Source organism: Corythoichthys intestinalis, chromosome 21, assembly GCF_030265065.1.
Source record: "Corythoichthys intestinalis isolate RoL2023-P3 chromosome 21, ASM3026506v1, whole genome shotgun sequence".
Lineage (NCBI taxonomy): Eukaryota > Metazoa > Chordata > Actinopteri > Syngnathiformes > Syngnathidae > Corythoichthys > Corythoichthys intestinalis.
In genome coordinates this window covers 35534488-35548957 of record NC_080415.1, presented here as the reverse complement: position 1 = coordinate 35548957, position 14470 = coordinate 35534488, and the positions used below count along the sequence as shown (strand labels likewise).

General features: G+C 38.7%; 1 protein-coding gene across 1 annotated transcript in view; it reads left to right on the top strand.

Annotated features, from left to right (window-relative positions):
* The window catches only part of LOC130909395 (dynein axonemal heavy chain 9-like), a 238714-nt gene that overhangs the window by 105150 nt on the left and 119094 nt on the right, over positions 1-14470 (top strand). Inside the window, exon 33 of the mRNA XM_057825789.1 lies at positions 39-272. Within this exon, the coding sequence (XP_057681772.1) occupies positions 39-272 (234 nt within the window). The remainder of the gene's footprint in view (positions 1-38; positions 273-14470) is intronic.

Below are 14470 nucleotides of genomic sequence, written 5' to 3'. Positions count from 1 at the left end.
TAAGGGACTATACATGTGTTTTTTCCTCATATCTGCAGCCACAAGTGAAGGAGTCTGTCAGTAAATTCATGGCGTACGTCCACATTAGTGTCAATCAGACCTCCAGGGAGTACATGGCCAATGAGCGGCGCTACAACTACACAACACCAAAGTCTTTCCTGGAGCAGATCAAACTGTATCGATGCCTGCTGGGCCAGATGAGTAAAGACTTAAGCAGCAAAATGGAGCGGCTGGAAAATGGACTACAGAGGCTAAACAGCACCACTGCGCAGGTATTGTTTATACGTACCGAGTTATTACTAGAGTTGTCCAAATCACATCTCTTTGCTAACAAGTCTGAGACACCTGTTGATAGGCTCTGCCGATAACGAGTACCGATCCGATACCTTAGCAATTTTTACAAAACATATTTTTTTGTATGTTTTCCACAATATACTTGTCAATCCTAATTATTTAGTTGCTTTATAGCCTAGTAATAATAAATCTGCAAAATACGATCTTTTCCCACCCTATTCCGATCTTCTTAAAATGACGTGCTCAGGCCCAATTTCCGATCACGTGATTGGATCAGGGACATGCCTAATCGTTATACCGCTGGATTATTTTGTTGCTTATACGGTACTGGCCACAAGTGCAGTGCCCTCCATAATTATTGGCACCCCTGAAAAAGATGTGTTTTTTAGCTTTTAATATTTTTTTTTAATTCAAATAATATGGGACCTTATTGGGAAAAAAGAGAAAAATCCAACCTTCAATACAAGTGCATTCATTCAGTGGGGAAAAAAATCCCACATAAAGACAAAATTATTTGACATCAAATAATGTGTGTCACAATTATTAGCACCCCTGGTGTTAATACTTTGTACAACCCCTTTTTGCCAACAAAACAAGGTCTGGGGACTGAGATGGCCATAGGAGGAGCTTGATTTTGTGTCTGGTGAACCATTTCTGTGTAGATTTGGCCATATGTTTAGGGTCATTGTCTAGCTGAAAGACCCAGTGACGACCCATCTTCGGCTTTCGGGCAGTGGGCAAGAGATTTTGATTTAAAATGTCCTGGTATTTCAAAGCATTCATGATGCCATGCACCCTAACAAGGTTCCCAAGGCCTCTGGAAGCAAAACAGCCCCACAGCATCACTGACCCACCCCTATACTTCACAGTGGGTATGAGGTGCTTTTCAGCATGCGCATCTTTCGTGGCACGCCAGACCCACTTAGAGTGTTTGTTGCCAAAAAGCTCAATCTTGGTCTTATCTGACCAAAGCACATGGTCCCAGTTGAAGCCTGGGACCGTGTGTATTTTTGTGTGAGTGACTAAAACTCGATGAAATTAGTCTGAGTTTTCGTCAACAAAAACTAGACGAAGACAAACCCATTTTTAAATGACTAAAATATGACTACCGTAATTTTCGGACTATGAGCCGCTACTTTTTTCCTTCATTTTTTAATCCTGCGGCTTATAGTTCAGTACGGCTTATTTGTTAATTTATTTGGGCTAATAGCAGGGCTGTCAAACGATTAAATTTTTTAATCGAGTTAATCACAGCTTAAAAATTAATTAATCGTAACTAATTGCAAATAAAACCATCTATAAAATATGCCATATTTTTTCTGTAAATTATTGTTGGAATGGAAAGATAAGACAAGACAGATATATACATTCAACATTCTGAAGTATAGGTACTAATAAGTACTGTATTTGTTTAATACTAGTATAACAATAAATCCACAAGATGGCATGAACATTATTAACATTCTTTCTGTTGAAGGGATCCACGGATAGAAAGATTTGTAGTTGTTAAAAGATAAATGTTAGTAAAAGATATAGAAATATTAAAACCCTTCTTAATGTTTTCGTTTTAATACAATTTGTAAAATTTTCAATCAAAAAATAAACTAATAGCTCACCATTATTGATGTTGTCGAGCAGTGACGTCACATGGGCTCCCTGCCGTTCTTCCATGGTGTCTTTAACTACGTAAGGTAGTGATTGAAATACACCTCAAGGTGTCAATAGCGAGTTTTAAATGACTTAGAAATCAAGTCAATGAGTGTGTTTTGTCCCTCGACTGACTCCGCAGTTCTCCGGTTTACTTGTCCATCCATTGTACTTCACAATGAATAAAACAACTGGAACAATAACTGAAGAAATAATTGGCACAGAACATGAATTTTGATTGTCATTTACATCTGTAGCGCTGCAAAGTATGCTAGGAGGCATGTTGGACAACCACAGTGTTGACAGCAGGTGGCAGAAGAGGTTGACTGTCTCCCCCGAGGGAGCAGTGATGGCCAAATGAAGCTTCTTGAAGCAATGAAGCTTTGCACCAATTGGCTTCAAAACTTCATGGTGGTTCATTTGGTCTTATAACAGTCTTATGATGCAACTGCCAAATAAAGTGTTATCGGTTAACATCTTTTGGTGTAAATATCCCCTAAAACAGTGAGGACAGCTGCGTCTTATAGTCCAATGCAGCTTATCTATGAACAGATGCCGTTTTCATGTCAAATTTGGTGGGTGGCGGCTTATAGTCAGGTGCGCCTTATAGTCTAGAAAATTAGGGTAAGACTAATAAGTATTCTCGTCCAAAAGAGGCACACTTTTGCTCAATAGACAATGTTTATTGATTAGAAAATGCAGAATAAATGAGATTTATTGAATATAATCCCACAAGAGCAAGCAAACAAGTGTCAACAAATGTCAACGATGATGCTAGATTTGAGTTTGTCAACCCCAGAATCCCCGCGTTACCGTTACAGCAAAACGAAATGTCCCTTAGCAATGAAAATTGCTTACCGTGACAAATGAGCGGGGAGCCAAAACACTCCGGCAGAGCGGCAAAGGAACAAAGCCAGGCGATCCGTACGTGACCTGCTGGCGGACTTCACGGGTCGCCCGGAAATTTCCGGTTTTTGTAGGGACGCGCCCCACAGAGGCGGAGAGGCCAACCTCCATCCCCGAGCGGCGCGGCCCTGCCCAATGACAAACATTAAAGCTACTTTTGGTTCAGCCCCCTTGAAAAAGGGCTTTTCACATGGGACACATGAGCTGTGCTACAAAATGGTAAATATTATGGGTGCAAAACAAGTTATCTCATGAGATTCCCTTCTAGCTATGGGATCCAGGCGTGTACTATGGTGCAAAACAAGTTATCTCGTGAGATTCCCTACTCAAGCGCGTCTCCTAACTATGGGAAAAGGGTGAAAAACAATAGAAGTTTTTCACAGACATAAAAACAATAGAAGTTGTTACAATCTATGTCACGGAAGCAATCATACATCACAAAAGCATAATGTAATATTTTCCCCCCTTCAGACGAAAACTAAGACGAAAATTAAAATGGCTGCCAAAAACAACACTGATAAGGAGCTAAGAGGCAGGTTTTCAGTCATAACAATTTTTTTTACAATGTATGTAGTAATGTTGTTGCATAAAATGTTATGAGATCTCTTGGGGATAAAAAAGGACAATCTTTGTGGAAAAATAAAACACTCAAACAAAAAAGTTTCCTCAGCAGAAAGCTGTTGACCCATACGACACAAACGCACATGCATGCACATGTATCCACTAACATGAAAACATCATAAAATGGGCATAAAATACATATTTACTTTAAAAAAAAATATATAAAAAAACTTTGTAGTGATGATTTTCCATTCCAATTTTTAATATAGTGGTCTTGTATATTCAATCGTGCAATACAAATAAAAGTACACAGCTAAGCCTTACATCAATTTTTGTACAAAAATCAGTCAATCTGCACTAAATAATACTAATTCAAAAATATGTAGTGCACATACACTACAAACTTGTGTTTCTCTGTCTATATGCCCAGCAGTCTCCCCCCCACACACACTCACACAAGCATTTGTTAATGTAGACTGCTTCTAATTAGAGAGCAGACTCTGTGCAGTAGCAACCGCCATTAATGCACACTGTGCCTTTTGATGCATCCATACTACCATAAGCGCTGTTATTTAACATTCAGTGCAGGAGGTTGTGCAGCTCACCAGGGGCTGCTGTGGTCATGATAAATAAGGGCCACGAGGGTTAAAAACAACACTAAAAGACTGTAGGACATGCTGTGAGTGTATGATTCATCCACTCTCTAGAGGACATTTTTGTGTTTTCCTCTGCATTTGTTTGAAGGTTGTGTTTTAGTTTCTTCAACTGTTGTGTTTTGTGATTGTTGTGTTCATTCCCTCCAGTAGGACGAATGTTACTGCTAATTGTGGAAGTTTTAATTGCTATGGTTATACCTATTTTTAATAAATTAACACAGTATGTATGAAATGTATGTATGTAGCCGCCAGCCGCCTTTTTTGCACTGCGGACCGTTGTAATGTGAAGTGGTGGATGAAGCACTCACTTTTGTTTTTTTACTTAAGTAAAAGTACAAATACAGGGGCGAAAAAATATTTAAATAAAAGTACAAGTATCTCAGAAAAAAATGACTCAAGGAAAAGTGCAAAAGTAATTGCTTTAAAATTTACTTTACAAGAAATGGTGTTTTCTCCTGATGCAAAATTGTAATATACGTATATATACCGTAATTTTCAGACTATAAGCCGCTACTTTTTTCCTTCATTTTGAATCCTGCGGCTTATAGTCAAGTGCGGCTTATTTGTTCATTTTTGGGGGGGGGGGCGTCATAATTATGACATGACACTATCATGGGCGTTACTGAATGCTTATGTCATTAAGTGTCATCCGGCAAATTATGTCACTAACTCCATTTATGTCCAGCTAGGATCTTTTGCATCCATTCAAAAGTGGGATAATTTGCCACATAACACTAAATGACATCTGATATAATTATTCATAAATGCTCATGACAATGATAAAATTACGGTAATATACGGTAATTTTCGGACTATAAGGCGCACCTGACTATAAGCCGCCACCCACCAAATTTAACACGAAAACGACATTTGTTCATAGATAAGCCGCACTGGACTATAAGTCGCAGCTGTCTTCACTGTATTATGGGATATTTACACCAAAATATGTTAACTGGTAACAATTTTTTGCCAGCAGCAATATAAAAGGCTGTCAGAAGACCAAATGAACCACCTTGAAGCAATTAGCTGCAAAGCTTCATTGCTTCAAGAAGCTTCATTTGGCCATCACTGTTCCCTTGAGGTAGACAGTCAACCTCTGCTGTCAACACTGTTGTTGTCCAACATGCCTCCTAACATGCATTGCAGCGCTACAGATGTAAATAACAATAAGAATTCATGTTCTGTGCTAATTATTTCTTCAATTGCTGTTCCAGTTGTTTCATTAATTGCTAGATATGGTATTTGGTACCACTTTATTTGACAGTGGTGCCATAAGACAGTCATAAGACAATCATAATTATAACATAACACCATAATGAGCATTAATGAAAGCTTTTAACAGATGTCATATAGTGTGATCCGGCAAATTATCTCACTTTGGAATGGATGTAAAAGATCCGAGCTGGACATAAATGATGTTAGCGACATAATTTGCCGGATGACAAATCTGATCAGTCATAAGCATAAAACTATGACCATGTCTTATGACACCACTGTCAAATAAAGTGTTACTTATTAACCCAAATAATTCAACAAATAAGCCGCACTGGACTATAAACCACAGGATTCAAAATGAGGGGAAAACAGTAGTGGCTTATAGTCCGAAAATTACGGTATATATATGTACATACATATATATATATATATATACACAGTAGGCCTGAACGATATTGGAAAAAACTATTGTTGCGATTTTTTTTAGGTGTGCAATATATTGCGATATTATATTGCGATAGTAAAAAAAAATAATAATAATAAATAATTTTAAAGAAATATTCACTAGATGACTTGAATAGCTGTTTGGAAATACTTTGCATGACACACCGTGACCACAGTGTATTCATATAATACGGTTTCATTTGTGAATGATTAAGATTGCTGTATTATTATGAAGGGATCCAGGAAGCCATGTCTGCACAAAATAGATAATTTCTTGAACACAATATTTGACACTTCAACAGCAGCAAATACATTAAATGACAAATAAAAGAGCAGGTGCATTCGTCCCCTGAGTTTTTGACAAAATATAACAATAAATAACAACTTCGGTAAAATAACAACAAAGTTGTAAACATATTTGAACAAAAATATTAAATATGACAAATAAGAGTTGTTCACAAACTATAACAATAAATAAGAACCTCAGTAAAACAATAAAGTTGTCAACATATTTGAACTTAAATATTAAATCTGTCAAATAAAAGTGCAAGTGCATTAGTCCCCTGAGTTGTTTACACAAAATATAACAATATAGAACTGCAAAACTGCAACAAAGTTGTAAAAATATTTAAAAAATATTAAGTATCAAAACTTTATGTGCAGCTGTACTATAGTTATTTGAAAAATACGATTTACAGTTAATTTAAATATAAAAGAAACAGAAACTCAATTGAACTTGTAAATAATTGAACTGAATAACAGCAAATAACTGATGAATAACAGAACCATTTTAACTCCCAAATTTATGTATTTGTCTGCATATCGTCCACCTTCCTTGCTCAGCAATTCTCAACTGGGTCTCATAGGTTTTTGGCCAAGACTACTAGTTTATCCACCATTGCAGGCTTGAGACAACAACGTTGGCACGTAACAATGTTCCCACCTGTACTAAAAAGCCTCTGATGGGAAGCTCGTAGCAGGAATGCATAGATACCTGCGTTTTAAATGGTCCCACATGTTCGACGGATTACTTCTTGTTGAGGCAACCATGGCGAGGCACTGTCAACAGGGCTGTTTTTTGTTCCTTATATTCTTGTCGATAGCCAAAATACTTCCAAAACTCCTTTTGGAGACAGTCTTCCCTATTCAACGTGCTGCTTGATTGCTTGCTTTCACTTTGAAAACGGCCCCTCCTCCCTCCGCTCTGCTGTTCGGCCCCTCCTCCCTCCACTCCGCTCTAGCAGGGGAGGGGGAGGAGCCGATGACTGCGAGCTGGAGAGAATGAGAGACTGCACTCTCTCGCTCCTTGCTCAAAACAAACGTTTGTGGATTTAAAAAAATGAAATGAAAAAACTATCGCACGTCCTTGCGATGGGACTATTGCGCATGCGCACATCGCGATGGCGATGTTTAAACGATATATCGTTCAGGCCTAATACACAGATCTGAGTCAATATTCATAGAAAAAAACTGAAAATTCATTTACTGCTCAGTTACACTGCTGGCCAAAAGTATTAGCACCCCTGCAATTCTGTCAGATAAGCTCGATTTCACCTAGAAAATGATTGCAAGTACAAATGTTTTGGTTGTAATATCTTCATTTATTTTGCTTGCAATGAAAAAACACAAAAGAGAATGTGGAAAGAAAAATCGTTATCATTTCACACAAAACTCCAAAAATGGGCTGGACAAAAGTATTGGCACCCTTTGAAAGCATGTAATACTTCTCTAGTTTTTGTAATGACCAGCACCTGTTACGTACCTGTGGCACATAACAGGTGGTGGCAATAACTAAATCAATCGTGCAACCAGTTAAAATGGATTAAAGTTGACTCAACCTATGCCCTGTGTCCTTGTGTGTGCCACTTTGAGCATGGAGAAAAGAAAGCAGACCAAAGAACTGTCTGAGGACTTGAAAAGCAAAATTGTGAGGAAGCATGGGCAATCTCAAGGCTACAAGTCCATCTCCAAAGACCTGAATGTTCCTGCGTCTACCATGCGCAATGTCATCAATAAGTGTAAAGGCCATGGCACTGTGGCTAACCTCCCTAGATGTGGACGGAAAAGAACAATTAACCAGGGATTTCAATGAAAGATTGTGCGAATGGTGGTTAAAGAACCTTGACTAACATTCAAACAAGTTCAAGCTGTCCTGCAGTACGAGGGTACAACAGTGTCAACTCGTACTATCCGTTGGCATCTGAATAAAATGGGACTCTATGGTAGGATACCCAGGAAGACCCCACTTCTGACCCAGAGACATAAAAAAGCCAGGCTGGAGTTTGCCAAAACCTACCTGAGAAAGCCAAAAATGTTTTGGAAGAAGGATCTCTGGTCAGATGAGACAAAAGTAGAGCTTTTTGGTAAAAGGCATCAACATAGAGTTTACAGGGGGGAAAAAACTGAGGCCTTCAAAGACTAGAGGACGATCCCCACAGTCAAACATGGTGGAGGTTCCCTGATGTTTTGGGGTTGCTTTGCTGCCTCTGGCACTGGACTGCATGACCGTGTGCATGGCATTATGAAGTCTGAAGACTACCAACAAATTTTGCAGCATAATGTAGGGTCCAGAGCCAGAAAGCTGGGTCTCCCTCAGCGGTCATGGGTCTTCCAGCAGGACAATGACCCAAAACACACTTCAAAAAGCACTAGAAAATGGTTTGAGAGAAAGCACTGGAGATTTCTAAAGTGGCCAGCAATCAGTCCAGATCTGATTCCCATAGAACACCTGTGGAGAGATCTGAAAATGGCAGTTTTGAGAAGGCACCCTTTAAATCTCAGAGACCTGGAGCAGTTGGCCAAAGACGAATGGTCTAAAGTTCCAGCAGAGCATCGTAAGAATCTCATTGATGGATACTGGAAGCGGTTGTTCGCAGTGATTTTGTCTAATGGCCATTTGTGCTACCAAGTATTAGGCTGAGGGTGCCAATACTTTTGTCCGGCCCACTTTTGGAGTTTTGTGTAAAATGACCGTGATTTACTTTTTTTTTTTTTTTTTTTTTTTTTAATTCTTTTTTTGTGTTTAATTGCAAGCAAAATAAATGAAGATATTACTACCAAAACATTTGTAATTGAAATCATTTTCTGGGAGAAATTGAGCATTATCGAACAGAATTGCAGGGGTGCAAATACTCTACTGCACTGTAAATGTTGATCTGACATAATTTGCTGGATAACATTTAATGACATCTGTAGTCAATATTCAAAAAAAGAACCAGAAAATTCATTGACTGTTCAGTTATATTTAAAACTCTGCAGAATAGAAAAAACAAGCAATAAAATTGACTGCACTGTAAACAGAAGCTTAACAAACTCCAAAATTTAGCTTGATGGCGGATTGCAGGCAACTATCAGTTGCATACCGCCACCTACTGTACAAGAGTAAGAGTATATGTCGGGACAAATGACGTGTCAAATTTTACATCGGATGTCGAAATGATCACATGTCGATGCGATCGTATTTTGAGGTACACCTGTATTTTTGACCTACGTATCATCTAACCTTTGTTTTTTACTATCCCCTCACCTAGCCACGCCCCCTTTTATGCCCACATACACTCACAGAACCCCCTTAAGCTCCGCCCCTGCAATTACCTAAAATTGGTGATTTTAAAAAGTACAAAGGAAATGTTCAAATACATTTAAAAAAAACAAATTACAGTGATGAGTATGTCGTAGGTCACCCTTTTTCTTTGTCTTTGGATTGTCCCGTTAACGTGTCTTCCTTTTCCACGTCTTCTGCATCCTCCTCTCTTGCACCAACTACTTTCATGTCTTCATTCATCACATCTATCCTCCTTCTCTCAGGTCTCTTAGAATCACTTCAAACAAGATTTAGACTTTAACAATAAACAAAAGAAAAAAATCTTTTGTTGACCAATAATGGAGCAGCTGCCATTGACTTTGGTGGAGAGGATAGTACTAACGTGGCATGCATATTACAGTATTCTCAACTCTGTGAAGAATTGTTTTGACAACAATGTCGTCTGTAGGTGAAACGTTGCAAAGATGCAAGATGTTTTTACTAGATTGCTCCTGCCTATACCTACTATTCAAATCACTGCAAATGGTATTTGAGGCAAACAAGGTAATCAGGTAGATAAGATAAAAAAAGAAGCACAAGTTAGCTAGATAAATGGACATCACACACCCAGTCAGCTTAGAGCATGTTTCATTTCAGATGTGTGACAAGCAGTCTTGTTTTTGGCAGCCCTTTTAATTTTCGTCATTGGTCGTCTAATTTAAAAAAAAAAAAAAAAAAATAGGGGAGGGCAATTTTATTTTTCAAATGATTTTTTTTCTTTGATTACTACGGAGCCCCCCAGGTGCCAGGGTAGAAAAATAAATCATAGCTAATCTGTACCCACAGTTTACTCATCTGTACCCACAGATTACTAAACTGTGGGTACAGATTAGCTATGATTTTTAATTTTTTTTCTACCCTGGCACCCTGGGGCTCCGTAGATTAAAAACCTTTTTTTTTTTTAGATTGAAGCAACATTTTTTGGGATTGAATGATTTAGAAACAAATGTCCTAATATGGCCCGAACACAAAAAGGATTGCTTCAATCAAAGAAAACGTTTTTAATTAGAAATTAAGTGTTCAAATGCAAATTTTTCTCAAATATTTTTTCGCATCCAAAAACGTTTTCTATGATTTAAATTTGTCTTTTTTTTATTGAAGTGGTTTTGTCTTTTTGAAATTATATATTTATATTTATTTATATATTCATATTATATATTTGAAGCAACTTGTTTTTTGATTGAATAATAAAGACAAAAATGTCTTAGCCAAAATGTGGCCCAAACACAAATCAACATTACTTCAATCAAAAAAGTTGCTTCAATCAAAAAAAAAAAAAAACTTGACTCCAATCAAAAAAAAAAAAAAATCCAAGAAAAATGGCTTTCACATGCATTTTTCTGAGTTAATAAAGACACAAATCTACCCCTATATAGCTCTGCCTAGGGGATACAATTTTTGACTGGGGTAACTACATTGGCACAACACCGGCGGGCGTACCATATTCAATGGATGACGATCTTGGCGAAAAGTATTGCCTAAGCAGCCTGATTTAGAATTCCCCTCAAGAATGACGGGAAACAAAAAATGCTCATTGTCAACTTATTATTATAAATATTCTTGCAAGTTCATTTTATTGCTGACACTGTGTTTCGGGGTCATCAACATATTGTGCCCCACATTCCCCAAAAGTCAAATTCCGCCTATGTATGAAGTCTGTCTTCCAAGACACCTTTTTAGCTCGTCATCGCCATGAAAAAATATTTTTGTTACAGTCATCGTTGACGAAAACAACACTGGTGATGAGACAACATATTGCAGTGAAGTGCCTCTATCGTTAAATGTTTTACAGTGGGGCAAATAAGTATTTAGTCAACCACTAAATGTGCAAGTTCTCCCACTTGAAAATATTAGAGAGGCCTGTAATTGTAAACATGGGTAAACCTCAACCATGAGAGACAGAATGTGGAGGGAAAAAAAACAGAAAATCACATTGTTTGATTTTTAAAGAATTTATTTGCAAATCATGGTGAAAAAAGGTCCGTATTTGGTCAATACCAAAAGTTCATCTCAATACTTTGTTATGTACCCTTTGTTGGCAATAACGGAGGCCAAACGTTTTCTGTAACTCTTCCCAAGCTTTTCACACACTGTTTCTGTTTTTTTGGCCCATTCCTCCATGCAGATCTCCTCTAGAGCACTGATGTTTTGGGGCTGTCGTTGGGCAACACAGACTTTCAAGTCCCTCCACAGATTTTCTATGGGGCTGAGATCTGGAGACTGGCTAGGCCACTCCAGGACCTTGAAATGTTTCTTACGAAGCCACTCCTTTGTTGCCCTGGCTGTGTGTTTGGGATCTTTGTCATGCTGAAAGACCCAGCCACGTCTCATCTTCAATGCCCTTGCTGATGGAAGGAGATTTTCACTCAAAATCTCTCGATACATGGCCCCATTCATTCTTTCCTTTACACAGATCAGTCGTCCTGGTCCCTTTGCAGAAAGACAGCCCCAAAGCATGATGTTTCCACCCCCATGTCCTCTTCTGGATCATCCAAATGCTCTCTAGCGAACCGCAGACAGGCCTGGGCGTGTACTGGCTTCAGCAGGGGGACACGTCTGGCAGTGCAGGATTTGAGTCCCTGGCGGCTCATTGTGTGTGATTTGTTGCTGTGGTCCCAGCTCTCTGTAGGTCATTTACTAGGTCCCCCCGTGTGGTTCTGGAATTTTTGCTCACCGTTCTTGTTATCATTTTGACGCCACGGGGTGAGATCTTGCATGGAGCCCCAGATCGAGGGGGATTATCAGTGCTCTTGAATGTCTTCCATTTTCTAATATTTGCTCTCACAGTTGATATCCTTACACCAAGCGTTTTATCTATTGCAGATTCAGTCTTCCCAGCCTGGTGCAGGTCTACAATTTTGTCTCTGGTGTCCTTTGACAGCTCTTTGGTCTTGGCCATAGTGGAGTTTGGAATGTAACTGACTGAGGTTGTGGACAGGTGTCTTTTATACCGATAATGAGTTAAAACAGGTGCCATTAATACAGATAACGAGTGGAGAAGAAGTTAGACCTCTTTGACATCCAGAAATCTTGCTTGTTTGTAGGTGATCAAATACGTATTTTCCACTCTAATTTGGAAATAAATTCTTTCAAAAATCAAACAATTCGATTTTCTGTTTTTTTTCTTCACATTCTGTCTCTCATGGATGGGGTTTGCCCATGTTGGCAATTACAGGCCTCTTGAATCTTTTCAAGTAGGAGAACTTGCACAATTGGTGGTTGACGAAATACTTATTTGCCCCACTGTAGATTGTTAGCTAGCTACTTGCTAATAACGGCTCAAATTGTTATAACAAACACTGCACAGTGTGATGACATCCAGAATCTGGTCTGATTAGAAGGTGCAGGTGCAGCTGACTAAGCGCCCATTTAGTGTCGTTTTCAGGGAAATTAGAGTTGGTTGACACCGCTTGTTAAAACTGGGTGGGGGGCTTAAATTCTATAATAGGCCCCTATTAAAATAAATAAATAAATAAAAACAGAGCCCGCTCACATGTATTGAATATCACCCATTCAATGCACCAATTAGTTGGAACTGCTTCCTTACGCGATCTCTACCTCCTCTCGCTCTTTCTCCCTGCCTATTCATCATGTTGATGGCTCACTTGGCTCTTCTAATGTTTGACTGAATCCATTGCATGGTACTGTCACTATCTGAAAAGGCTGTCTTGCCCTAGGCCTGATTTTCTATTTTTTAATTAGCTGAAAGACAAGCATGAAAAACAGTGTGTTTTTATTTCCCCGGTGCAGCATTTTGATGGAGTCACATGGTAATGCAAGCCCAATTTGTCGAGGAGTTACGAGGATTCTGTAACAGCCTTAATTTCTCTTTACGGCTGTCCTTGGTTTGAGCACGTGTGTGTGATTGTTGCTGTGTTTTTGTGTGTACCGATAGCAGCTCTTATCGCAAATCTTTCCATTTTATTCTAGATATGCATACCATTCATTCCGACCGCTCCCTTTATCTTCTTAGACAGAGTAGGATTTGTCCTGGTATAAGCTTAAAGGTCACCTGCATGGTGCCGGGCCAAAATCTGCAGGGCACAAAATGTTATCCGCAAAGGGTTAGGCCCCTTTGTGACGCTCATTTGTCTAGGTTCCCTAAAATGTCAAATCATCTTTGTTGCATTTGACAAGATATTGAGGTTTCTAACATCTACAATAGCTCATTCAATTCCTGAACATGGAACTTTGGATACAGAAATGATACAAACAAAAAGACAAGGACCACTCTGCTGACTGTTCATTCAATTTCATGATAGCCATCAATTAATACAAAGTACACACATAAATTTCGGACTATACAGTGGAATGAAAAAGCATCTGAACCTTTTGGAATTTCTCACATATCTGCATAAAACCACCATTAAATGTGATATGATCTTTGACAAAATCACACAGATGTAAAAATAGTGTCTGGTTTAACTAAAACCACCCAAATTTTATAGGTTTTCATATTTTAGCTGCTGCTCCAAGCCATTTCTCGCTGCATTTTTGGGACATAAAAAAATAGCTAATACCGTACTACAGTATGACGGAAAATTTTAGTGGTTTTTGAAACAGGAAACTTTGAAACCGGTAACCAGCACATGCCTACCCTCAAACTGTGAGAGAATTTTATTCATGCTTAAAACACAACCTTTATACAGTGGGGCAAATAAGTATTTAGTCAACCACTAATTGTGCAAGTTCTCCCATTTGAAAATATTAGAGAGGCCTGTAATTGTCAACATGGCTAAACCTCAACCATGAGAGACAGAATGTGAAAAAAAAAAACAGAAAATCACATTGATTTTTAAAGAATTTATTTGCAAATCATGGTGGAAAATAAGTATTTGGTCTATACCAAAAGTTCATCTCAATGCTTTGTTATGTACCCTTTGTTGGCAATAATGGAGGCCAAACGTTTTCTGTAACTCTTCACAAGCTTTTCACACACTGTTGCTTGTGTTTTGGCCCATTCCTCCATGCAGATCTCCTATAGAACAGTGATGTTTTGGGGCTGTCGTAGGGCAACACGGACTTTTAACTCCCTCCTCACCCCGTGGCGTCAAAATGATAACAAGAACGGGGAGCAAAAATCCCAGAACCACACGGGGGGGACCTAGTGAATGACCTACAGAGAACTGGGACCACAGTAACAAAGGCTACCATCAGTAACACA